This window comes from Caretta caretta, chromosome 5, assembly GCF_965140235.1.
Source record: "Caretta caretta isolate rCarCar2 chromosome 5, rCarCar1.hap1, whole genome shotgun sequence".
Lineage (NCBI taxonomy): Eukaryota > Metazoa > Chordata > Testudines > Cheloniidae > Caretta > Caretta caretta.
The window spans coordinates 104,348,047-104,375,097 of record NC_134210.1 but is presented as its reverse complement, the minus strand read 5'-3'; the positions used below and the strand labels follow the sequence as shown (position 1 = coordinate 104,375,097).

Below are 27,051 nucleotides of genomic sequence, written 5' to 3'. Positions count from 1 at the left end.
CATCATTTGCTTTGGCTCTGCGTCTCACTTCTTCTGTAGACTAATGGTCCTTTGTATATTGCTTTTTCCAGCTTTTTTGCTCCCTGTCGTACATCACAGAAGAGGGGAACATAGGACCCAAATTCTTTTGGCAAACACTTTCCTTAGACTCCCTAAAGGGCACTGTAAGCTAAATACCAGACCAGTGTAGAAGTCATCTTTCCTTCAGCAAATACATTTTCAAGCACTACAGCAGAAAACGACAAAATAATCTAAATTATTGATAACTTCCAGCCTATCTACTATTGCTCAACTTGTTAGCAAGAGAGTGCTATTTATTCTTCACAGGTTGTCAAAGTTGATTAAATTACTGCAGATGAGACTGTTCTCCCACAAGATTTTAATCAATAAAAGACAGGTTCAAATAATGTCTTCTGTGGTTTGACATCATTTGACTGTCTTAAGAAGAATCAATGGAAATGATCAGGATGATTTATCCCTGCCTAATTAATAACATTATCAGTTCACAGGCACTGACTGCCCTTTTTTTTTTTTTTCTTCTCCATCTGTCACATTTCATTTTTTCAAATTGATTTCCTTTTACTGTAAACTGTTTACATGTTTCAGGCTTCAAATGCTTGACTATTCCTAGAGTTTCTCTAATCCAGAGTATTAAGAAACTAATAAATATATTTACATTAAAGTGGAAAAATCATTTTAAATAGGTCCCTCGGGAGTATTATAAAGTTTGAATTTTAATTGCTATTAATACTAATTTTAAACATTTCTCTTTATTCCAAAACCAACATAAGAACTTACTCCTATTTGTATGTAACTTCCCAAGATGATGATTTACCAATTTTACATGTGTGCATATTTGTGTATGTGTACTCAGCTGTTTACAAAGGTATTGGGTTTTTTTGTATAGATGATCCATAGAGTTATATGCCTATAGGCAGCTCTTCCTCTCCACTAGCATTTGCTCCTAAAGTCAGAGGGCCTGATTCTGGTTTCACTTAAATGGATGTAACTCCAGGAGTAACTCCGTTGATTTCAGTGAAGTTAGTGTGTAAAAAACAGTATTATAGGAAAATTGGTCTAAAGTTTCTTAGCAACATAACCTGAAGGTAATCTGTCTGTTGGCTTTCCCTAAAGGGGTAAGTTGAGTTGGGGGCGTGGGAGGGAGGGGGAGAGATCTTTTACTTCCTTTATAGTTGTGTAAAATATTTACTAAAAACTCCTGGAGAGTATTATGTGATGCTATAATTAGAAAATAACTAGAGTATATACATGTATATTAGAGCAGTAAAGGCTGAAATGCAAATTAGAGTTTAAAAAATGAGTAAGTATTACCAAGGTCTTTTTCATTTTTGTATAACTCGGCTGCATGAACCCAATGTGGTTAGTTTAGCTAGAGCACTCTTAGGTCTGTGCTGCAGAGCTGATTTACTTGGGGCTTGTCTATACATAATTTTTGCATTGATCCAACCATCGTGGTTTATAAATCCATATAATTAAATCAGGGCAACCCTTAGTGCAAATGCAGTTTACATCCGTTCTTCTGATATAAAAATCTTACAATGGCATAGCTTGTTTCAAAACCAATATAATTAGATTGCTACAAAAACTGTGTAGAGCAGCCGTTAATTTTCCTCTAGGAAGGTTGCACAGGCAACCTTAATTCAGGTATTTCCTAACTTTTGAGTGCTTGACTTTGCAAACGTAACGTTCTTTTAACTTAGTTTTGTGGAGATATAAAAATAAAATCAGGGATATGATTAATTGTTTAGTGGTCTGTGGATGAATGGTGGCCTGCACAAAGATAGTCATAGGGTGCTGTCTCTTCTTTCCAGCTAAGAGAATCTGAGTAAATGGGATGGGAAGACAAAAATATCAAAAGTAGAATAATTGGGTCCAAAGAATCCCAAAATACTTATCACCGTAATACCAACTAAAAATCCATACACTCTAGAATCATAGGGTTAGAAAGGATTGCAAGGGTCATCTAGCCTAACCCCTAGTCAAGATGCAGGTTTTGTTGTGTTTAAACCATCCAAGCCAGATGCCTATCCAGTCTCCTTTTGAAAACCTCCAGTGAAGGAACTTCCACAACCTCCCTGGGCATGGTGTTCCATTGTCCTACTGTTATTACAGGTAGGAAGTTTTTCTATTTTACTTTTCTACATAAACAATTGCATGAAGAAATTAGATCCTCACAAATGGGAGGGGAAGTCCTCAGTTACACCTGTGCAAACTCACTTAGGGTACATAAATGTAATTTAGGGTATAATCTGTAGACAGTGGAGCTACAACAGAGGGCCTGATTTGTCCTGCAAAAGCTTTCACAGAGAGTTATGCAAGAGATGGAAAGAAGCTTAGGGTGAGTTTGCAGAGCAAACTGTTAAAGAAAACATCTCTTTACTTGCAAATTTAAGATGGAATTCAATGAAAATGGAACCCCATGATGCCAATCCAAAGTACATGTTAGGGTAGAAATGCAAGATAAAAGAAGATGAAACTATGGTAACTGTTCAAACTACTAAAATCACGATAGAGCTGAAAATGATGGGAAAAGTTAGAACTGGATATAAAAACTGTACACTGCATGCCCAAGTAGTAAAGGCTGTTGTTAAGATCTCGTTTTTGGGGGGGGGAATGTATCTTTCTTCAAAGTATACTGTTTCTTTCATGGGACATAATCTCTAAATGCTAATAGACAGCTACCAATTATAGCTTTTACTTACATGTATAGTCCTTTTGAAGCTGATAGTCTACGTGAATAAGAGTTTGCAGGATTGGATTTATAATCTTAACGTGAAATTGAATGTGTGCAGTTAGAAATGACAGTGGACAGATAAAGCTGAGTACTGTATAATGTTTGCATTTGTGGGTCAATTGGCTGAGGAAATAGCCTCTCAGACCAATGATGTCAATCTAAACAAGATACAGAATGCATGTTTTAAATATGCACTTTACCTATTTTTAATTACTTCTTATCTTGTGCATGGTTCCATGCTTTAAAAGTGATGGTTTTCAGTAAAGTAAACCAGTGCTCAGGCCACTTTTAAAAGTCTTGCTCCTGGTTTTGCTTTTTTAATTGGAAAAGAAAGTTTAAAAGATACTTGGCTGCAAATAAAGTCATAACACATCAAGGCTCACACTCTTGTAATAAAATCTGAATGTTTAATAGTTTGGGTGTTTGTCCTCTGTGGCTGGCATTTTTCAGTAGAACATGTAAAGAAAATAAACTAAGACAAATCATTAAGACTAACAGCTGAAAATAAAATATTAATTTCAAAGCTGTGGTAAAACATCCAATTTCAAATCTGCTTTTAAAAAATACGTTGTGCTTAACAGTCAAAGCCTTTTCCTACATGGAACTGGTGTTGGATCCTGGTATATTAAGGTCAGACTAGCTGACCACCGGCATCATTCCTGGCTTTCAAATCTATGAATAACACTTGAAAATAATTTAAACTAAACCTCTATTAAACATGTATTGGGCCTCAACAGAATATTTCCCTAGGGCCCTCCATTGCCATTGAAGTCAGTAAGAACTGAGAGTGCTGTCTTCAAGCATGTCTAGTATTAGTTAAGTCTTTCAACATCCTTCTGAAGTAGGTGGTGATCTCCGACTATTACAGATGGGTAAACTGAGGCCACAAACAAGCTTAAAGACTAATTTTTGGAGATACTGAGCACAAGTCTAGGGATCAGAATGAAAAGACAAAGGGGATGGTACTCTTCCAGGCTCTCCACACGAAACATGCTCCACTTGCATAGTAGTCTCTGGGTGTGCCTGACCCTCTTTGGGGTCTGAATATATCTATGGGCTCTGCTGGGCTCCTCATGGTTGGCTTCCCCTCAAGGAGGCTGAGTTTCTTAAACTTGTTATCTCCCCTTAGGGGTGCCTCAGCTGCTCTGCTGACCTCCTTGTGTTTGGGTCCTCCTTGATAGAGAGGGTGGGGAAATGTGGCAGTTCTGTTACTGGTGGTGCAAATAGCTTGTTTTCCAATGAGTCAGGGAATTAAATTGAAATGAGAAGCGCTTGCAAAACTGTCAGCCTTTGAATAAGTTGAAAACAAGTTTTGGAAATGAATATGATACTTGTCAGGGGTTTCTGAGGCTTTGTAATTCGGCTAAATCAACATCATTTTTAAGGGGGGAGGGTACATCTGATTGTTGGTGGGAGTGACTCTTACACTGGTTGACCTTGGTTGGGAAAGTCATTTAAACACTCTGTGCCTCAGTTTATCCATTTATAAATAAAACAGAGGGTAAGTGGTATTTATTAATAGTTGAAAATATCTTTTGAGACTTTCTGATGGAGCTGCACTGCCTGGGACAGCTGTGGCCTGGGCTGTGTCCGTGTTTTCTCCTTTAAGGATAAGTCACCTTGGCCTTGCCCTGAAAGATTTTGTTTCTAGGGCTGCTGAATCTCTCCCTCAAGCACCCCCTGAGTTGTTTTTTTTTCCCATCAGGCAGCACCTTCTGATTACTGTAATATTGCTGTTTGTTTCTGTATAAGGAAACTACACTAAATGATAACTAAAATAACCTATTTTGATTGTGAAAGGGGTAGAAAGGATGAATATTTTCAGGACCTAATGTATGAGAAGAAAAGCATCATAATTATTTCTGGAATTTAAATGATTCTTCACCAGGTTATACTCCTTCAAAGATACTGGTTTGTCTTTTGTGTGCAAAGAAGAAATGTGAAGCATACATGCTAACTTTGAGAGAGAGAGAGTGTGTGTGTGAGAGAAAAAGAGACACCATATTATAGAGCTACAGAAATCTCGGTCCAAATCTTAGTAACACTATTGTAAAGGTTTGTATTTAACACAACTATAAATGCTCAGGCATCTTCTAATAAAACAAAGTCATCAAGCTTTTTTTTTTAACAACAAAAATATTTTTTGTGTAAATAATGGACTCAATTCATCCCTGGTGTAAATGCCATTGAAGTTAATGAAGTTACATCAGGGATGAGTTTGGCCAAGTGTCACTAGGTTTCGTTCATGCTGTTTCACGCTGTGGTTTAGTTTTTGTCAAGGTGTGGTGTTTGTTCAACTGACTTTCACTGAGCATTTGAGTTGTATTTCTTGCTACATTGATAAGATACTTGTTTGTTAAAGGCCAAATCTTTCTAAACCCTGAAGTAAGAAATCTCATATCAGTGAGAATTAATATGTGCATCCTTGTAACTAACCAAGGCAATGTGTGCAATGACTTTTTTCTAATTTAAGGAAATTGAAATTTAATCTTTTTACATGGATGGAAGAACAAGAGTCTATACCTTTCACAGAAGCTAACAGCACATTTGGATTTACATGGTTACTTTTGCAGAAGGGCGAACTTCCTTTATTATAAGTAATACAAACCCCTTTATTTTTGTAAACTTGTGTTTTGTAAGCCAACATGGGAGCAGAATTAGGGCCTGATCTAAGACCCATTCAGTTCAGTGGGAGTCTTTCCCCTGACTTCAGTGTGCTTTGGATTAGTCCCTTTGGGAGGAATGATATGAATAAAGAAAATTTTCTTGCCTGTAGTTCAGATCTTGATGGTCCTTTCTCAGGAAGAATTTCCACAGTCCTCATTGGGAGTTTTGCCCAACAAGGATTGCAGGATTTGGCCCTCTTAATTTATTTAGATGCTCCAGTGAAATCCTGCTGAATCAATATAAGTAATACAAATAACATTGAGTATTAGCTATAGCCTGTGTGCACATTTTGGCAGGGAGTGGCTTCTTGAGAAACCTCCATTTAGATAAATATGTGATATACTAGAGGCCCAGTGGTACTGGAGGTACGTACTACACTGGGATTTAATGGTCTCTATCACTGATTCGCTAAAGTTTTAAGCTTCCTTGCAAAGTAGCAACTGATAAAAGTACCTTTGTTTTTGAGATACCTCAGAACTGTTAGCACTATATTAAAAACTACATTAATCCACTTAACTGAATTCCTAATACATGCCTTGAACACTGGCACATATGATAAATCTTTGTTTAGGAGAAGTCTATTCAAAAGTCAAAGAATCAAAAATGTGCGGGGGGTGGGGGGGAAATCTGCATAGATAATTACTAGACTTGTGTAGGGTTGGCATCTGTGGTTAGTATTTGATGTAAATTGAATAGTATACATTAAGGAAAGTGTTAAGAGGTCACGGAGTGTGAAGAATATGACTGTACATAATCTGGGGTTTTGCTTTGTTTTTAGTCTATAATCCAAGTTTTAGTTCAGTGGCTCTCGACCAGAAGTACCCTAGGGGTACTCAAGAGGTCTTCCGGGGGTACATCAACTCATCTAGATATTTGCCTAGTTCTACAACAGGCTACATAAAAATCACTAGCGAAGTCAGTTCAAACTAAAATTTCATACAAAGACTTGTTTATACTGCTCTGTATACTATACACTTACATATAAGTACAATATTTATATTCCAATTGATTTATTTTATAATTATATGGTAAATGAGCAAGTAAGCAATTTTTCAGTAAGTGTGCTGTGACACTTATGTTTCTGTGTGTAATTTTGTAGTTTGGTGAAACTTCGGGGTATGCAAGACAAATCAGACTCCTGAAAGGGGCACAGTAGTCTGGAAAGCGTGAGCACCACTGTTTTAGTTTATCATAAACGATAGTTTTATAACTTGTAAACGCATAAAATAACTCTGGTCTTCTGAAATTGGACATGGCAGATTTATAGAGATGTGTTCACCTGACCTTTGTGCCTGTAATTCAGTAACTGGTTTTCCTCCTTTTGGTACATGGATTACAATGCACCATCAAAGTATAACTTTGATCTTTAAAAGTAGTGTTAAGATCCTATCTGGTTTACTTTTTGTACCAAAAATTTTCAATCTTTTATTCACTTGCTTGTGACTGACTAACTGTTGCAAATTAGATTGTACTTGCTTTTCCAATAACTACTCTTTAGCAAATTTCTGTTTCCGAGGCCTTCAACAGATGTTCGTGCATCATATCCTCTTCCCTTCTCCCACGACCCCAAATCAAAGACTCATTTATAGAACTATGCATTTTAGGAGCACAGATTATTTATTGTTGTTCAAGCAAACAAAAAGGCACTTCTGTGTTTTCCACATCAGTGTGTATTTTGCACAAATAACCAAGTGAGAGGAAAATAGAGGTAATTATATTGATATTTTATATATAATTTTGTCTTAGTCATTTCAGCCCTCAACAATTTGCCAAACCTCTGATATTAGGGTCCACAATGGAGCTAATTAACAAGCAGCGTTGCTGCTTCCCTCAGGCTGCAAATGTCTCATGAGTGACAAAATTATATCTAATTATTTTGATTAAGTGGTTTATGAGCCACTACATAATTACCTCTTCTGAAATTAAAGTGGTCTGAAAATTATGGATGTCTGGAAAATTAGTTGCTGTTGATGATATTTGTAATAAGAATTATTCTTTTTCCAGACTTTTACTCTCCAGATGTAACAATTTGCTGAGACTTTACTGAATGGAGTTTTTCCTATGTACAATTAAATATAATTAAATCTGTTCCTTATTATCTTTAACAAATTAATTCTATTCATCTAGTATCTTACCTGTTTATAAATAGGATGACAAGATGAGCATAGTCTGAAGGAAATAATCAGTAACTATTTAACTTAAACTGTTCTGTTCAAGTTACATCCATAGTGATATAGATAACTAAATGGGTGGGAAACCAATTACAAAAGTATAAAAACATACTCACATTAGACAATAGGTAAAAATAGTACATCTAGTATACTAGATGCATAACAAGAGAATATTCTGTACGCTTACTCTGTTCTTAATGCTTTTTTGTCTCTCTCCAGAAAGTGTAATTCTTCTTTGAGTAGTGTCCTTGTGGGTGCTCAACTTTAGGTACAAATGCACTTTGGTGCCTTTGAGCAGAGATTTTTGGTAGCAGTGCTCATTCTGTCCACTTGTCCTTGTGCCCCGTACTGAGGCTATATAGGGCTGCATAGGAGAAACTCCCTCAGTTCCTTCTCAACTGCCTTCAGCCAGAGATGGAGTTTACTGTATGCCTGTTCCTGTTCCCTCTTGTATTAGTGTTTTAGTTTTTATAGTTAGTTCTCAGCAGTAGTAGATTTAGTATCTTATAGTTGTTGGAATTTGTGTTTTCCCCCTTTTTCTTTAAAAAAAAAATATATATATATAAATGTGTACACACACACACACTTTTCTTTTTCCCCTATTGAGAAGCTTGAACAATTTTCTTCTGTCAGGGATGCCAGGCTTCCTAGGCCAGTGGTTCTCAACCAGGGGTATGTATAGCCTGGGGGTACTCAGAGATCTTCCAGGGGGTACATCAACTCATCTAGATAGTTACCTAGTTTTACAATAGGCTACATAAAAATCACTAGCAAAGTCAATACAAACTAAAATTTCATACAGACAATGGCTTGTTTATACTGCTTTATATAAATGTAGAGAAATGTAAGTACAATATTTATATTCCAGTTGATTTATTTTATAATTATATGGTAAAAATGAGAAAGTAAGCAATTTTTCGGTAATAGTGTGCTGTGACACTTTTGTATTTTTATGTCTGATTTTTTAAGCAAGTAGTTTTTAAGTGTGGTGAAACTTGGGGGTACACAAGACAAATCAGATGCCTGAAAGGGGTACAGTAGTCTGGAATGGTTGAGAGCCACTGCCCTAGGCTTTAAAAGGGGCCTGTCTTGTCAAGAAGCAATCTCTGTTAGTGACAGGCACTCCCAGTACATTCGTTGTTTGGGAGACTCTCACATTCCTAGCAAGTGTAAGAACCATTTCTTCTTTTAAAGGAAGATCCCAGAGAAACAGGGAAATAAAGTACTACCTCTTAATGATGGAGGAAGTTTTGAGACCCCCACCTCTGCTGTCAGTACACTGTCATCATCGAGATCACGGTCACAGAGAGCTTCCAAGATGAAGGCAGCATTGAAACCCCATCTCCAATACTCCCAGAGTGAGGTACTGATAACCGTGCTGCTGGTAGCAAGGGTTTCCCACTGAAAAGTATAAGGAAGGCAATAAGAGGAGCAGACTAGAGAGATCTTCATTAAAGAATATCCAGTCACCAGACATCTCAGGCCTCAAGAGGAGTACTAGTGAGGCTCAGAGTACTTCAGGTACCGTGAAGCATGCTAAGACTTCCAACTAAGTCCCATTCCTCAGCAGTAAAGGGCTCGGTACTGCTCGGTAATGAAGACTACTATTGTCCAGGGACGGGCTTCAATGGAATCCTCAACCCATTCAGTACTGACATCGGTGCCTCGCACAACAGTTTCTACATCATTGGTGCTGGGACCGAGTTCTATTGTGTTACCGATACCTCAGGAATTCCAGTACCCGAAAGACCTTTTGGTACCAAATTAATCTAGCGACCTCTGGACACCTCTTGGTACAGAAGTCAGCTGGGTCACCAACTGCTGACTCTTCTCTATCTTCTACTATCCATGAGGAGGGATTGTCATCTCTGATACAATATGTGGGGCAGCATTCTGACTCAGACCCTGAACTTTCTATTCACGGCTCTCCAATTTATTTCAGGAGACGTTATTTCCTATTGCAGATGCAACAAAGGCAGGACATCAGACCCCTGCCTGCTAACACTTGGGATGACTAGCGCTGGATACCTCCATCCTTCCCCCATGCCATATGGTCTCTCTCATTGGACTTACTGGGATCTATGGGCAAAGTTCTTCCAGCAATTTTGAGCAGCGTCAACTACGTCCCTTGGGGACCACAGAAGATCTTGTTACCTGACACCATGTAGCCCTCCTCCCCACTCTGAGTCCAAAGAGACCTTTGAAGGGCAAGAGTAGACAAGGAGGTTACCCACCTTACTAATGTCTCATCGTCGTCACCTGATGAGGCAGTAATGCCACCACTGCCATCATTAGCTGATGACTTTAGGCAATTCCAGGACCTGATGAAGTGGGTTGATGACACCCTGCAGATTCTCCTGGAAGAAGTCCAGGATTTCCATCACAAGCTCCAGGACATACTGCATAACTTCACCTCAATTTAATGAAGCACTCCTTGAGCCAGCCAAGTCCTTCTGGCAAACTCCAGCAATTGCCCCCAGCCCCCATATGCAAGAGGGCTGATAAAGAAAAATATTAAATCCCAACCAGGGATGCTGAGTTTTTGTTTTCTCATCCAGGACCAAATTCTTTAGTCATGGACGCAGTCAACAAAAGGGGCAGGCGACATACCCAAAAAGCCACCCCTTATAATGAGGACCAGAAACATATGGATCTTTTTGGTTGTAAGAGCTACTTGTCAGCAACACTTCAGTTCAGGATAGCTAACTACCTTGTGCTGATGTCAAAATATGACTGTGAACTATGAGAAGTTTAATATTTCATTGACCATTTACCACAGGAATACGGAGAACAGTTCAACACCATAATAAAGACACAAACTACACTGTGGGCTTCACTTGATGTGGTGGATGCTGCAGACAGATCTGATTCCACCACAGTAGTGATGAGACAAGCATCCTAGCTTAAGTTGTCTGTGTTTCCTTGGGAGGTACAATCAATCATGGAAGATTTACCTTTCAGTAGCCAGAATGTTTTTGAGGTTTCCATGGATGACTTGCTTCATACCCTAAAGAACTGTAGAGCGACATTTAGGATTATACACACATGCAGATAAAATAAAATTTAGTTTCAATGGGCACAAAGATCACGCTTTGATCAATTTTTCACCTTCCATAGGCCATTGGAACCACTGGCTAAGTAATTGAGGTTTTCAAGGAAAAAGCCTGCAACTACCTTGACAGTTTCATCCCAGCCTTCAATACCATCCAAATGCCACCCAAAGACGAGGGTTTCTCAGCTGCATGACACAAATCCCCCTTCCTTAGTTTGGATACTGCATCTCACTAGTTCATCAAGATTGGGAGGCTATAACATCAGACAAATTGGTACTGGAGGCCATGACTTTGGGTCATAATATCCAATTTATCTCCATCCTGCCCTTCCAACCCCTTTCCCCATCCCTCTTCTGAGACTGGTCTCATGATCAATTGCTGACACAGGAGATCTTGTTTCTCCTAAGTCTAGGAGCCATAGAACCAGTCCCACTTCAACATAGGGGAAAAGGTTCTATTCAAGATATTTTCTGATATCCAAGAAAAATGGGGATTGGAGGATGATACTAGATTTCAGACAATTGAACAAGCATGTCAGACATCTGAAATTCAGGATGGTGTCCCTAGCAGCTATAATACCCACCCTGGAATTGGGGGGACTGGCTTGTGACCCTGGACTTCAGAAGTGTGTACTTCCATGTAGCGATTCATCTCTTACAAACAATTTCTTTATTTCACATTCAGTCTCAGTTATTACCAGTACCCGTATTCTACTCTCGGCCTGTCATCCGCCCCAAGGGAGTTCTCAAAAATCATGGCGGTCATAGCTGCCTACCTTTCTCATCTAGGAATAACTGTCTTTCCCTGCCTTGACAATGGACTCCTCAAGGGTCAGTTGCATCAGGAGGCTTGGTTGGTAGTTAAAACAACAACTTCACTATTCCAAAGTCTAGGCCTGCAGATAAATCTTGAGAAATCAATCTTGACCTCCTACACAAGGAACTTTTCTTATTGGAGTGTTTCTGGTTTCAATAACAGGCAGAGCTTCTCTCCCTCTCTGCAGGTTTCTTGCTCTGAAGGACCTTATCCAAAGAGTGCAGATCAGCCCTCAAGTGCCAGAAAGGATACATCTGCAACTGCAGAAACACAATACCTTGTGTTTTTGTCACAAAAACACCAAGTTGCCTCTTTGATGTCTCTGGGGTGGCTCAGGATAGTTTATGTACCAAAGAACCACAGTCTGAACAAACAGATATCTGTACTCAGCCAGGTCCTACAGTCACTCACCTGGTGCGTGAATCCTTCCAAGGTTTGTGCAGGAATTTGGTTTAGCCAGAATCCTCCTACTGTCATGTTAACATCAGACACTTCCCTCTTGATACAGGGAGCACATTTGGGTCCTCACACAGTCTGAAGCTAATGGTTACTACAGGAAGAGCACTAGCACATCAATCTGTTGGAGTTAAGAGTGATTAGAAATGCTTCCCTGCACTTACTTCCCTTACTCAGAAACAAGTCCATGAAGATTAAGACAAACAACATAGCATGCATGTATTATATCAATCATCAGGACGGAGCGTGTGCCCCCTTACTGCACCGAACTGATAAAGCTTTGGAACTAGTGCATAGCTAATCAGATAGTAATTTTGGCGTCTTACCTCCCAGTTATACAAAACAGCATGGCAGACAACCTCTGCGGACAGTTCTTCTTAAATTATAAATGAGAGCTTAGGGAATTCCAGAAATCAACCTTTTTGCTATAGCAGCCACCACAAAGGGCTCGTCTACTCTACCGCACTGCTTCGACGCAGCTGCACCGCTGTAGAGCATCTGGTGAAGACGCGCTATGGCGAGAGTGCTCTGATGGTGGCATAATTACTCCGCCTCAATGAGAGGTGGAAGCTATGTCTGCGAGAGAGCATCTTCCGCCGACTTAGCACTGGTGTGGACTGCACTTTGGTCAATGTAACTTGCATCGCTTAGGGGTTGGCTTTTTCACACACCCCTGAGAGACGCAAGTTACATCTGATCACTGTGTTTTAGTTCACACTGCAAGATCAGATGCTGCAGGAGGCAATGTAGTTCTTTCTTCAGTGATGGACTATTCAGAAACTCCCACCTCCTTAAAGCATTACTGCTAAGAAGTCAGCTAAAGAGAAGTACCCACAGGGATACTACTTAAAGAAGAGATTACTGACATTTTGCAGTAACTTGACTTCTTTGAGATGTGTCCCCCACAGTGTGTGCTTCATTACCCACCTTCCTCCCCTTTGCTTCAGAGCTAACGCTGTGGGCTTTGCAATAGAGAAGAAACTGAGGCTGGTTCACCTGTGCATCCTTGGTACAGGGCATGAGGATGTGTAGGGTGCATGCACGGTCCAAATGAGCACTGCTACCAAAAATCTCTGGTCAAAGGTGCAGAGGCACACATGTATTCAAAGTGGAGCACCCACAGGAGCGCACATCTCGAATTACTTGGGTGGTATGTGGGTGTTTTTTAATGTAGTCCATTTTCATCTCAAGATAGAACTAGCCAAATAAAATATTCTGATCTTTGACACAGGCTGAAACATAATGAGAATTAGCAAAGTTCCTAAGTTTTAGATGCCCACTTGTACTCTGATTTAAGTCAGCATATTATCTGAATAGAGCGGGACGGGCTTTGTAGTTTTCTGGTATTTATGGTGTTTTGTGCTGCAGAACAGAATTAATAGACAATATACACTATTTGAGCAATTTTTTTATTAAATAAAAAATAAATGAAAGTAATGGTGGGGTGTATGTATGATTTCTGATATTTAATAAAAACCCAATGTTATACATATTCTTTAAGACCGCTAATGTAAGGATAGTAAGGTTTTTAAAGTCTGACCTGTCTATATATTGTACAAATGTAAATTATTGGATTATGGCTGGTTAAATGTTAATAGCAAAACAACTTCCAGATACACCCAGCATCGAATAGTCAGATTATATATTTAGCTGGGAAAGTCTCATTAGTCTTTTTGTAAATTTCTTTAATATTTCTAGCCTATACAACAATTATTTATTTAATATTGAGTCTTTAGAAAAATCAATAATCCCAGGGGGCACATAGAGAGCATAGCCCGCTGTAATGCTGCTACCCTGGAGGATCATAATCAACCAGCATAAACTGAAGTGGTCTCTGAACTGCTGTAAGTATATGAGCATAGAAATGACACAAGAATCAGGGAGCCTTAACCAGGAGCCTGGGTGTACCCGAGGATCTGGAATTACAATATGCGTACAGATTTTAAAAAAAAATGTAGGTGTCCTAAACGCTGCTTAATTTTATTCACAAGGAGAAAGGTGGTGGTGGGGTGATGTTAACTGATTAAACTATGACCATTCTTGCTACCACTGTTATATAATTGCAACAAATCTTGTACAAAATGTGGCATGTAAAATGTTTATGGAAAGTTTGATTCGCTGAATATGATTATGCTATTTGTTTGCATGTATCATTTTTGTAGATGAAGTTAGGAGTATTAAATACATGCCTGTATTTCTAAGGTATTTGCTTCTGGGTAGCACCAACAAGGTGTTTAGCCAGCACATTGTGAAGGAACTATTCAAATACAATGGCTTATTAAAGAACACTTAACTCACAATGGAAGACGTGGATCTACTCTTAATAGCATTTCCCGCTATGACTAAGCGAAGTCATGCATGGACCTGTGACTTGCTCATGTGACTCCAAACTCCATCTTTTACCTGTGATTTTCCACTAGCTGTGCTGAGGCCTTTGTTTGAAACAATGGGTTTCCCTCCACATGGCAGAAGCCGTAAAAGGCCATGGAAACACCTCCATTTTGCCTCTTTCCTGCTCAGACCTCTGGACTATGGACTTATAATAATGGGAGCAGTCTAACCAAAGGACTGAGGACCTTCCAATGATTTGGAAGCAACCAGAGACTTGACTTAGCCAGCAGTTTATTCCATCACTGCTACAGGCTTGAACCAAGAACTTTACAATTGTTGTATGTATTTGATTCCTTTAACCAATTTTAACTCTCACCTTCCTTTCTTTTTATAGATAAATCTTTAGATTTTAGCAAGAACAACTAGGAGTCCTTGTGGCTCCTTAGAGACTAAGAAATTTATTTGAGCATAAGCTTTGGTGGGCTAAATGTTAGTCTCTAAGGTGCCACAAGGACTCCTCGTTGTTTTTGCTGATACAGACTAACATGGCTACCGCTCTGAAACCTTTAGATTTTAGATACTAAAGGATTGGCAACAGTGTAATTATTGATTTCAGAGTAACAGCCGTGTTAGTCTGTATTCGCAAAAAGAAAAGGAGTACTTGTGGCACCTTAGAGACTAACCAATTTATCTGAGCATAAGCTTTCGTGGGCCACAGCTCACTTCATTGGATGCATACTGTGGAAACTGCAGAAGACATTATATACACAGAGACCATGAAACAATACCTCCTCCCACCCCACTCTCTTGCTGGTAATAGCTTATCTAAAGTGATCACTCTCCTTACAATGTGTATGATAATCAAGGTGGGCCATTTCCAGCACAAATCCAGGTTTTCTCACCCCCCCCCCTCCAAAAACCACACACACAAACTCACTCTCCTGCTGGTAATAGCTTATCCAAAGTGACCACTCTCCCTACAATGTGTATGATAATCAAGGTGGGCCATTTCCAGCATAAATCCAAGTTTAACCAGAACGTCTGGGGGGGGAGGGGGAGGGGTAGGAAAAAACAAGGGGAAATAGGCTACCTTGCATAAAGACTTAGCCACTCCCAGTCTCTATTTAAGCCTAAATTAATAGTATCCAATTTGCAAATGAATTCCAATTCAGCAGTTTCTCGCTGGAGTCTGGATTTGAAGTTTTTTTGTTGTAAGATAGCGACCTTCATGTCTGTAATTGCGTGACCAGAGAGATTGAAGTGTTCTCCGACTGGTTTATGAATGTTATAATTCTTGACATCTGATTTGTGTCCATTTATTCTTTTGCGTAGAGACTGTCCAGTTTGACCAATGTACATGGCAGAGGGGCATTGTTGGCACATGATGGCATATATCACATTGGTGGATGTGCAGGTGAACGAGCCTCTGATAATGTGGCTGATGTTATTAGGCTCTGTGATGGCGTCCCCTGAATAGATATGTGGGCACAGTTGGCAATGGGCTTTGTTGCAAGGATAGGTTCCTGGGTTAGTGGTTCTGTTGTGTGGTATGTGGTTGTTGGTGAGTATTTGCTTCAGGCTGGGGGGGCTGTCTGTAGGCAAGGACTGGCCTGTCTCCCAAGATTTGTGAGAGTGTTGGGTCATCCTTCAGGATAGGTTGTAGATCCTTAATAATGTGTTGGAGGGGTTTTAGTTGGGGGCTGAAGGTGATGGCTAGTGGCGTTCTTTTATTTTCTTTGTTAGGCCTGTCCTGTAGTAGGTGACTTCTGGGTACTCTTCTGGCTCTATCAATCTGTTTCTTCACTTCCGCAGGTGGGTATTGTAGTTGTAAGAATGCTTGATAGAGATCTTGTAGGTGTTTGTCTCTGTCTGAGGGATTGGAGCAAATGCGGTTGTATCGCAGAGCTTGGCTGTGGACGATGGATCGTGTGGTGTGGTCAGGGTGAAAGCTGGAGGCATGTAGGTAGGAATAGCGATCAGTAGGTTTCCTGTATAGGGTGGTGTTTATGTGACCATTGTTTATTAGCACTGCAGTGTCCAGGAAGTGGATCTCTTGTGTGGACTGGACCAGGCTGAGGTTGATGGTGGGATGGAAATTGTTGAAATCATGGTGGAATTCCTCAAGGGCTTCTTTTCATGGGTCCAGATGATGAAGATGTCATCAATATAGCGTAAGTAGAGTAGGGGCGTTAGGGGACGAGAGTTGAGGAAGCGTTGTTCTAAATCAGCCTAAAAATGTTGGCATACTGTGGGGCCATGCGGGTACCCATAGCAGTGCCGCTGATCTGAAGGTATACATTGTCCCCAAATGTAAAATAGTTATGGGTAAGGACAAAGTCACAAAGTTCAGCCACCAGGTTTGCCGTGACATTATCGGGGATAGTGTTCTTGACGGCTTGTAGTCCATCTTTGTGTGGAATGTTGGTGTAGAGGGCTTCTACATCCATAGTGGCCAGGATGGTGTTATCAGGAAGATCACCGATGGATTGTAGTTTCCTCAGGAAGTCAGTGGTGTCTTGAAGGTAGCTGGGAGTGCTGGTAGCGTAGGGTCTGAGGAGGGAGTCTACATAGCCAGACAATCCTGCTGTCAGGGTGCCAATGCCTGAGATGATGGGGTGCCCAGGATTTCCAGGTTTATGGATCTTGGGTAGAAGATAGAATATCCCAGGTCGGGGTTCCAGGGGTGTGTCTGTGCGGATTTGATCTTGTGCTTTTTCAGGAAGTTTCTTGAGAAAATGCTGTAGTTGCTTTTGGTAACTCTCAGTGGGATCATAGGGTAATGGCTTGTAGAAAGTGGCGTTGGAGAGCTGCCGAGCAGCCTCTTGTTCATATTCCAACCTATTCATGATGACAACAGCACCTCCTTTGTTAGCCTTTTTGATTATGATGTCAGAGTTGTTTCTGAGGCTGTGGATGGCATTGTGTTCTGCACGGCTGAGGTTATGGGGCAAGTGATGCTGCTTTTCCACAATTTCAGCCCATGGGATTATTCAGCATTATAACATTCATGAACCAGTTGGAGAACACTTCAATCTCTCTGGTCACGCAATTACAGACATGAAGGTCGCTATCTTATGACAAAAAAACTTCAAATCCAGACTCCAGCGAGAAACTGCTGAATTGGAATTCATTTGCAAATTGGATACTATTAATTTAGGCTTAAATAGAGACTGGGAGTGGCTAAGTCATTATGCAAGGTAGCCTATTTCCCCTTGTTCCCCCCCCCCCCCCCCGACGTTCTGGTTAAACTTGGATTTATGCTGGAAATGGCCCACCTTGATTATCATACACATTGTAAGGAGAGTGATCACTTTAGATAAGCTATTACCAGCAGGAGAGTGGGGTGGGAGGAGGTATTGTTTCATGGTCTCTGTGTATATAATGTCTTCTGCAGTTTCCACAGTATGCATCTGATGAAGTGAGCTGTAGCTCACGAAAGCTTATGCTCAAATAAATTCGTTAGTCTCTAAAGTGCCACAAGTACTCCTTTTCTTTTAGTGTAATTATTGTAAGATCTGAGTTATGTATTGAGCTGGGTGTGTGGCTGATCCTTTAGGATCAGAAGAACCTTTCATTTGATGAAATTGGTTGTAAAGAACTACTCATGTTAAAGTCAAGCGTTTTTGGCAATGATACAAGGACTGGAATGACTAAGGAAACTGCTGTTCTGACTTCTCGTTAGCCAGTGTGGTGAAACAGAAGTTTACTTTTGTTGCTGGTTTGGTATATTATCAGGGAAAATCCACCTGAAAACTGGAGATTATCTGCCCCTATTTCTCAGCAGTTTGTCCTGAATTTGGTATTCTTAGTTGTGACCCGCAAAGGCATGGTGACGGGTGGGAAATGCTTTCTTCTAATATTTGCTAACCTAGAAAATCCTTTTCGTAGGAATACTGATATGAACTGTTCTAACAATATGAATTATTAGAGAAGACTTATCTCAACATAATAGTGTGAATAATTGCCTGGAAAGAGATGGAGACCAAAAACTTCTTACTAGAGTTTTGTGTTGATTGACTGAAAGATCTGCTTAAACTTTCAGATTATGAATTACTTTTTTTTAAATCTAATTTTTCTTTTCTTTTTCACCTACCCTCAGCTGGAAAGACAGCTACTGATGCAGAATCAAATGCGAGAGAGACAGATGGCTATGCAGATTGCTTGGACAAGGGAATTCCTCAAATATTTTGGAATATTTTTTGGACTTGCTGCTGTAGGTCTAACTACTGGGTATGAAGTTTGTTATGTACTAGAAAATTCAAGTAAATTAGTTGTAGTAATTCCTCAGTGGTCATTGTCTTTCTCTTGCCTGTTCTTAAGTAGGCTTGGCAGAATTTGATTTTTTATTTTTTTTAAATAATTTCTACTGATATCAGTGTTTGTTTTAAGTATTTTTTTCTATTTTTATCTATTTAAATTTTCACAATTGTGGGAAATTATGGGGGAGGTCAGCCAATAATTATTTAATGACAGTAGACATTGAGATTCAAAAAGTTAAAGCTTTGTAACAGTTAAAACACAAATTGTCAACGTCACATGCCAAAATATACGAAGTAAATATCCTTAAATCCTGAATTCTCAAGCAGCATTTTTCTTACTTTGCCTATCTGTAAATTTCAATTACTATTTGATGAAATTATTTTTTTCTCAGTGTGTGTGTACAGTGAAGTACTTACATTTACTGTTTAAAAAAATCTAATCCGTCCAAGCCTATTCTTAAGTAATTATTTTGAAGTGTGTGTTTCTGATCAGAGAAGTAGAAATGGCACTTCCTTAATCAATCTTTCAGCTCCCTGTATGTCATATCTGCTTACTTCAGTGACCAAATCAAGTTGTGTTTGGTATTTTTACTGTTAATACTTAAGGGCAAATATATCTGCAGAGGAGATAGCCGTATTCTTATAATAATTTAACATTTATATGGTTCTTTATGTATTCAAAGTGCTGAACAGACTTATTTATCCCTCACAACTCTCCTGTGAAATGGGTGGTAAGTAACTGTATTCCCATTTTACATAAGGAGAGATTGAGACATAAAGGTTATACTGTGCCACGGTTACATCAAGAATTAGTGGCAGAACTAAGCTAGAATTTAGGACTGCTGATGAACAGCTTTTGTACTAATTGTATATCACTCTCCCTTCCTGTACTGTTTTACCTCCTCTGTCATCAAAAGTATCATCTCAATATTATGAGCAATAAATATTCTGCATATAGTCAGAACTTTTTTTTCCATCCTGGCACAAGGGAGATTAACATTTTTTTCATTTTTAAACTCAAAAGTGACTTTGTAAAATGGACCCATGTTGGTATTTTGCACTTGACTCTGTAGGTAGGCTCCTCTGTCAAATTCAGCATAAAACCATTATTTACAAAGTTTGTGCCACTTTCTTTCCTGTACTATGACTTAATAAGATGACTGTCTATTGACAAACAGCCCCACCGAGATTCTCTGGATGACTGAAAAATATAAGTCACTGAACAATGTATATAAATTCTCAAAAAACTCTAAAGTTTTAGAAATTAAATCAAGAAACTCACTCAAATTGTATACAAAAAGCCTGTTGTTAGCAAAGCTATACCACTGCATGAAGATGAGCTTAAGGGAAATTCCAGAAACCTTTTTTTATACTTCACTTTAATAATAATAAATAATAATAATAATAAAGGTAAAACATAGGAAGTAACTGTGTGTAAGGTATATATTTAATGTACACCATGTCTTATATACTACATGTGTGGTGGATCTGGAGCTGTCTAGTAATTTGTGAATGCTGTATTTCTGTAAGTTTTGTTTGTAAGGGGGTTTACTTTATCTTGACAGGCTATTGTGATATCTACTGTATGCATATATTGAGTTAATTCAATAGTGGGCTTGTCAGGAAATGTTCGCAGGAAATGAGAGGGAAGTGGAACCATAGGTACACGTCCCAGCAAACACTTGAGACAAAACAAGAGTAATTAATTTTGATGCTCTGCTTGACCTCTTGCTAGGCCTGCCAGACAGGTTTTCCCAGGAATGATTCTGTCCTTGTGTGGAGGGAAGTTCAAGGCAGCCAGTAGGGATTAAGATTCATGCCATCTCAAAAAGGGGGAGACCCACAGGTTTTTGAGAGCTAAGGTAAACCCAAAATTCAGAGGTTAGGAGTCTAAGGTAGGATAGACCTCTTAAGTTATGCTCTGTTCCTACTGTTCAGATTAAACAGTACTTTCATTTTAAGAAGGCTGTTTTGGGTCACTTTATTCACCCCTGGTCACAAGTTCCTGAAGGGAAGAACTCCAGCTACCCCTATCTAGTCAGACCTGCTGGGTAAACGCAGTCAATACACAGGGCACGGAAGCCCCAGAACCGAGTCAATGAGAATCATAGGATTCCACCTTGAGAGAGGTAAGGCCTGAGCGGGAGCCCTCAAGAGACGAGAAAAAGGGATCAGAGATGCAGCTAGCCCTGTAACGATTATGTACATACTACTGTAAAACAAAATATATATGCATTTTGGTTTGTAATAAATAGCATATATTGTAAACATCAGACTCTTTTTGTTCCGAAACACACACATGCTGAACCAGTAGTTCGTAGCACTTTAAACTTTTCTGGAGCACAAGAAATGTCTTTCATTTCAATGTTTGGTTTGTTTGGTTAAATAAATGTTCCTTAAAATGTGCATAAAACAGGTTAGTAGTCTTATGAAACATATTTGGCTCTGTCTCTAGAGTAGCTAAATACCTTCTGTTTGATTAATGAAGCTTTTAGGCTGCTGCTGATCTTACAAAACTTATTGTTTCCCCCCCCCCCTTTTTTTTTTTTTATGAACAGAGCAATAAAAAACAAGAAACCAGGACTGTTCCTTCCAGTGGTTCCCTTAAGCTTTATACTTGCCTACCAGTATGATATGGGTTATGGAACACTTTTGCAAAGGATGAAGGGTATGTATCTGGAAGTTGTTGAGACTTGTAACCAAGCCAAGCACCCTTTGGACTATCTTGTTCCTGACCACAATGTGCCATGCCAGTCCCTTTTGTAGCTCTTTTTGTCTTATGGGCAAGTGCCTAAGCTCATTACTTCACTCTCCTTTCACAGGATATCAGGGTTGGAAGGGACCCTCAGGAAGTCATCTAGTCCAACCCCCTGCTCAAAGCAGGACCAATCCCCAATTTTTTGCCCCAGATCCCTAAATGGCCCTCTCAAGGATTGAACTCACAACCCTACGTTGTGCTCAAATCACTGAGCTATCCCTCCCCTCCTTTCTGTCTCTCTTAAAGTCAGAATTGTTTCCTTCTGTCTGAGCTTCCCCGGCAGAGAGAATCCATCCTAATAGCCTTCACCACCAATTCAGGTAGTCTTAAGTAAATACAAAATTTGAGAAAATCAAGAGAAAAATCATAATTAATATTAATTGGAATGTAAATACAAATGGACTAATACTAACAATTTTAGAAGAAGTGACAGGTTTAGTTAGTTCTCTCCAGTTTCTGTTTTGAAATTTAATAAAAGTCATCCTTTGTATGAATGTAAGTAAGTAAGGTTTCAGAGTAGCAGCCGTGTTAGTCTGTATTCGCAAAAGAAAAGGAATACTAGTGGCACCTTAGAGACTAACAAATTTATTTGAGCATAAGCTTTTGTGAGCTACAGCTCACTTCATCGGATGCAGTCTTTAAGGTGCCACTAGTACTCCTTTTCTTTTTGTAAGTAAGTAAGAATCCCCAGTAAGTTAGTCTTAATCATGTGCATCCTAGAGAAATACCTGATGATAGAGCCTATCAAAAGTAATAAATTGAAAGTAACATTGCATATGGTTGGTCTCTTTTTCTACACTATAGAAAAAGGACAATGAGGAGCTATTAGTATATATTTAGACCTGGATTCAGAATATGACTTGTCCTTAGAATATGCAGCCCTTGAATCAATTTAATGATCAGTCCAGATAACTTTCTGTAAAGCACAGATGAGGCAGGTGCAATAACCTCTAATGGAAAATATAAAATACAAAATACTCAGCTATAAAGATTTATTTTCAAAATTTATACAGCATTGAGCATATGTGTAATTGCACACAAAACTATGTTAAAAGGACATTGTTAAAGTTCCAAAGTCAAACACTCAAAAGTTAGGAAAAAAACAGAATTAAGATTGCCTATTCAACCTTAATTTGACCCCCTTGTACATATAAATTATGACACAGTCATACATGTTCACCAACACAGAATCAATAGTTTTGTCTTTAGAGCAGTAAATAATGTGCAGTAAATAAGTAAACAAAATATTAAATAGCTTTTCTTTAACTGAGCATTGTCCATCTTGTGTACTGAATGAGGCAGTGGTCTGTGCGGAAAAAATAGTATGATAGTTAATTAAAGACTGTGTTAGGCACATGGGAGCTGAATTAAGGTTCCTTAATTCTAGTATTTTTTTAACTTTTGAGCACTTGATTTTGAAATCTTCATGTTCTTTCTAACATAGTGTTTTGTGTGTAACTTCCTAGATTTTTAAAAAAGCAAACTGAAAACAGAAATTCCATAATGTGGCATCACTGACACCTACATGGGTCATCAGCCAGACTGGAACCTTTAGACCTACTGCCCAGACATCTGTCACTTGAGCTAGCTGAGTAAATGCAAGCAGTGATAGGTTATCACCCTTTATGTGGAATTGCCCTAGAGGGGTACAGGACACATTGCCAGTGAGTTTCATTGTGTTCGCTGATTGCAGACACTTTGGAACCTTGATATCCATTCCAGGTTCTGGAGAAGAGCATTCTCAATGGGAACAGATTCTTCTGCCCTGTTCCTTCCAATTTGTCCCAGTCAAAGCTCTCTCTCTCTTCCCCACCTCTGGCTCCTGTCCCTGTCTCCACTCCTCAGGCTTCTCATCCCAGCCTCATTGCCCAGCATGTCCAGTTCTCAGCCTCTGGACTCTTTTCGTTCCAGTTCCTATCTCCTTGCTCAGTCCCCTCTATCTCCCTATCCACATTTTACTTGACTGGCCAGTCTCCATCCCCAACCCCACTTCCCACTTTTCCTGCCCCAAGTGCCTACCAATCCATCTCCCTCCCTAGCTCCTTGTTCAGACTGTTTCCCACCCAACTCTTCTCCTTGCCCAGCCAGTCTGTCCCCCACAGTAGCTCCTCATCCTCTTCCAGTCTGCCACTCCTTGTGTTGGTTCCCAATCTTCTTCCCCCTATCTTCTGCTACCAGTTTTTATCCCTGCTCCCTCACTCCTCTTCTTGTCTCCGTCTCCTTGCCAGCCAGTCCTCCTCCCCCGCCACCAGGTCTTTATTTCATCCCAGTCTACTCCCAGTGATGTATTGGCTCCCTGTTTCACTCCCCACTCCCTGCCATCAGCCTGCAGTTAGATCTCCCCTCCCCTCACCTCGTTCCATTTTCCAATTTACTCCCCACTACAGGTCTCATCCTAGTCTCCTCTGTATTCAGATCAAGCAGCTTACTCCTCCACTCAGCCTGGCCTGTCGGGATGGGGTGGGAGTCCATTGAGAGTACAGGAGAGACAGTATCCCTGTTGTCTGTTTTGGTGCCTGGCCCACAGTGGAACAGAGCCATAATTGCAGGGAAATCCTACTCAGTCCCGGGCTGGAGCATGTTCAATATGGACAGAATTGTAAAGAAATTTAGCTGAAAAACTCTAGCATGTCTCTGCTGAGCATGTGCAAACTGCTGTTTTTCAAAGGCTTATAATTTGGCCAAATTTGGGAGGATTTTCCTGGGGATGGGAAAAGCATATCCCTGACACAAAGTACATCTACTAAATTTCATGTCCTTGCTCCAAAACATGGGGGCACTAAAGCTTCTCAAAGAAAACGTTGCCAGAATTTTTTAACATGGGCAAAAAAGCATTTTTCCTTAGCCTTGTTATTGAAAATGAATGAAATTTTCCAAATAAATTTAGCCTAAGGCAGGCACTTGGCATGGAGAATTTCAGTCCAAATGCTTGGCAAAATTCTAAGCAACTGAAAACAGGGTCTTATAATGAAAAGTGTTGGGCAACCTTAAAAATAAGTTGTACTACCAGCCCCAGTTATAATAATTATTTGAGTAAATATCTAATATTCTTTAGTTATTCAAGCCCTCAAACAAAATATATGCAATTTCTCTGAAAACTGTTTTTTTGTTCTTATAAAAGTGCAAAGATGCATTTATATCTCATCCTTTTTTTTTCTTTTTTTTAAGGTGAAGCAGAGAACATACTTGACACAGAGAACACCTTGCTAGAAATGCCAAAAGGAGCCCTCACTTTTGAAAGCCTTGAAAAAGCCAGAAGAGCTCAGAGCAAGTTCTTTATAGAAAAATAAGAAGACTGTAACCACTCAATACTTCAAAACACAAAATTATTTGTAATCATGTTGCTGACTTAAAATGTCAAATTATTAGTTTTGAGAACACAATCTTTTTAAAATAAAATGAATTTAATTTAAAAATAGTTTTTTTTCAAGGCAGTGGTTTTTCTTTTTAATATTTTCTGCATTTACTGCAAATATTTTAATTTCAGTAGTTCTTGTTTATTCCCTAGCATGACACATCATGAATTCCCACTCTTCAATTCTAACTTTTGTGACCGACTCAGAGCACTGGGGTACAGGACTCTGGTCCTATTTGGGATCCAGGAAGTGGGTGGGCTTCTGCTAAAGGGTTCCTTCCCCCTCCCCCCCCACCTAAGCAGGGGATCCACAGGACCTGGAAGCCAAGTGATTCTGAGGGACAGCTAATAACAGGAACAGGCGTGCGGTCAAAGGGTCAAACAAAGGGAGCCTGATGGCGACACCGAGCAGAGAACCCTGGACAGCGCCCACTGCTCCTCAAAGGCGTCAAGGGAGTCTGTGGACACTGCCCAAAGGAACTCTGCCCGGATGCGTGAACAGATGCAGGATTGGAAATAGGCCCCACAGTCACAGGACTCTCCATCAGCCAGCCTCCTCTCCCTGGTTTTATAGATGGCCATTTTAGCCTGGGCCAGGAGGAGGTTGACCAGGAGGCTTTGTGGGGCCACAGATAGGGAGTGCATAGATAAGGAGGTGAGGGGGAAAATGTAGCCAGAAACATAACAAAATATTTGTGAGGAGTCGGAATAAGGGCTGCAACCTGGCGTGCTCCAAGTAAACATGCACCAGGGTCTCCCTCATGCTGCAGAAGGGGCAGGTGTCCGGGACGGGGGTAAACCGTGCCAAGTACACGCCCGTGCTCACGGCCCCATGAAGGAGCCGCCAACTGATATCCCTGGCGGGTCTCGGGACCAGGGTAGAGTATAGGCTGGCCCACCGGGGTTCCACTTTGTGTCGGGGCAGGACGCAAGGGTGAGGAAGTGAAGGGTGTGCAGCACGAGCGTGTATAGATGTTTCCTCTGAGTCTGGTAGTACAGGAGTCTGGTCCTATTGGGATCCAGGCATACAGGAGTCTGGTCCTATTGGGATCCAGGAAGCGGGCGGGCGGAGCTCGTCCACTACGAAAGGATCCCCCCCCAGCCTAAGGGGGGGATCCACAGGACCTGGGAAGCCAACTAATTACGGGGGACAACTAATGAAAAACAGGGACGGGAGTGCGGTCAAAGGGTCAAACGAAGGGAACCGGATGGGGACACCGAGCAGAGAACCCCGGACAGCACCCACCGCTCCTCAAAGGCATCAAGGGAGTCAGTGGACGCCGCCCAGAGGAACTCTGCCCGGAGGCGTGAACGGATAGAGGATCGGAAATAGGCCCCGCAGTCGCAGGAGACTCCATCAGCCAACCTCCTCACCCTGGTTTTATAGATGGCCACCTTAGCCAGGGCCAGGAAGAGGTTGACCAGGAGGTCCCGCGACTTAGTGGGGCCACGGACAGGGAGTGCGTAGATAAGAAGGTGAGGAGAAAAGTGCAACCAAAACCTTAACAAAAGATTGGTGAGGAGCCGGAATAGGGGCTGTAGCCTAGCACACTCCAGATAAACGTGCGCCAGGGTTTCCCTCACGCCGCAAAAGGGGCAGGTGTCTGGAATTGGGAATTTTAGAAATCCTTATAGATAACATCACACCATTACACTTCTATTTCACTCATACCATTCAGAATCTCTTCCCCTCAAAACAACATGAGTCAGGGTGCAAGTGTTAGAACATATTTGCAAACTTGGTTTGTTTATGGTAAAAAAAATCAATTGCATTCAAATAGGAACATATTAATCATCACATCATCTAGTGCAATGGCTCTCAACCTTTCTGGACAACTGTACCCTTTTCAGGAGTCTAATTTGTCTTGTGTACCCCCAAATTTAACCTCACTTAAAAGCTACTTCCTTACAAAATTAGACATAAAAATACAAAAGTGTCACAGCACGCTATAACTGAAAAATTGCTTACTTTCTCATTTTTATAATATATCTATTCCAGTTGATTTATTTTATAATTATTATACTGACATTTCAGTGTATAGGATACAGAGCAGTATGAATAAGTCATGGCGTGAAATTTTAGTTTGTACTGACTTTGCTAGTGCTTTTTATGTAGTCTGTTATAAAACTAGGCAAATATCTTGATGAATTGATGTACCCCCGGAAAGAATGTTCAAAGCACCTTATTTGTGTTTCTATTCTGTTAAGGCCCAATAAAAAATAAAGACAACTGTACATTATTTTTATTATTGAGCCTGCAAAAAAAAACAAAAACCCAAACCCCATATATAGATAGATAGATTACAATGCATTTGCATTTATAATTACAATTAATTACAAGGCAGAGAGAGCAGGACATGAATGGAAGTGAGCAGGGCCTTTTCCTAACTCTTACCCATGCTATGGCTTGTTGTCTAATGGCATCATGTT

The 27,051-nt window shown here is 40.2% G+C and overlaps 2 protein-coding genes and 1 long non-coding RNA gene across 6 annotated transcripts in view; 2 read left to right on the top strand and 1 right to left on the bottom strand.

Moving 5' to 3' along the window:
* Positions 1–24,684, top strand: part of PLGRKT (plasminogen receptor with a C-terminal lysine) — a 51,861-nt gene extending 27,177 nt beyond the window's left edge. For all 4 annotated transcript variants that reach the window (XM_075128759.1, XM_048850416.2, XM_048850417.2 and 1 more), the window contains 3 exons: positions 18,349–18,479; positions 21,067–21,176; positions 24,435–24,684. In XM_075128759.1, the coding sequence (XP_074984860.1) occupies positions 18,349–18,479; positions 21,067–21,176; positions 24,435–24,556 (363 nt within the window). In that variant the 3' untranslated portion in view covers positions 24,557–24,684. The remainder of the gene's footprint in view (positions 1–18,348; positions 18,480–21,066; positions 21,177–24,434) is intronic.
* LOC142072208 (uncharacterized) overlaps positions 1–27,051 on the top strand; it is a 630,664-nt gene that overhangs the window by 122,429 nt on the left and 481,184 nt on the right. The gene's annotated exons all lie outside the window — the stretch shown is intronic.
* Positions 8,857–27,051, bottom strand: part of JAK2 (Janus kinase 2) — a 190,596-nt gene continuing 172,401 nt past the window's right edge. Inside the window, exons 24-27 of the transcript XR_012668609.1 lie at positions 11,874–12,039; positions 10,548–10,608; positions 9,828–9,950; positions 8,857–8,994 (exon numbers count right to left, since the gene is read on the bottom strand). The gene's annotated coding sequence lies outside the window, so the exon portion shown is untranslated. The remainder of the gene's footprint in view (positions 8,995–9,827; positions 9,951–10,547; positions 10,609–11,873; positions 12,040–27,051) is intronic.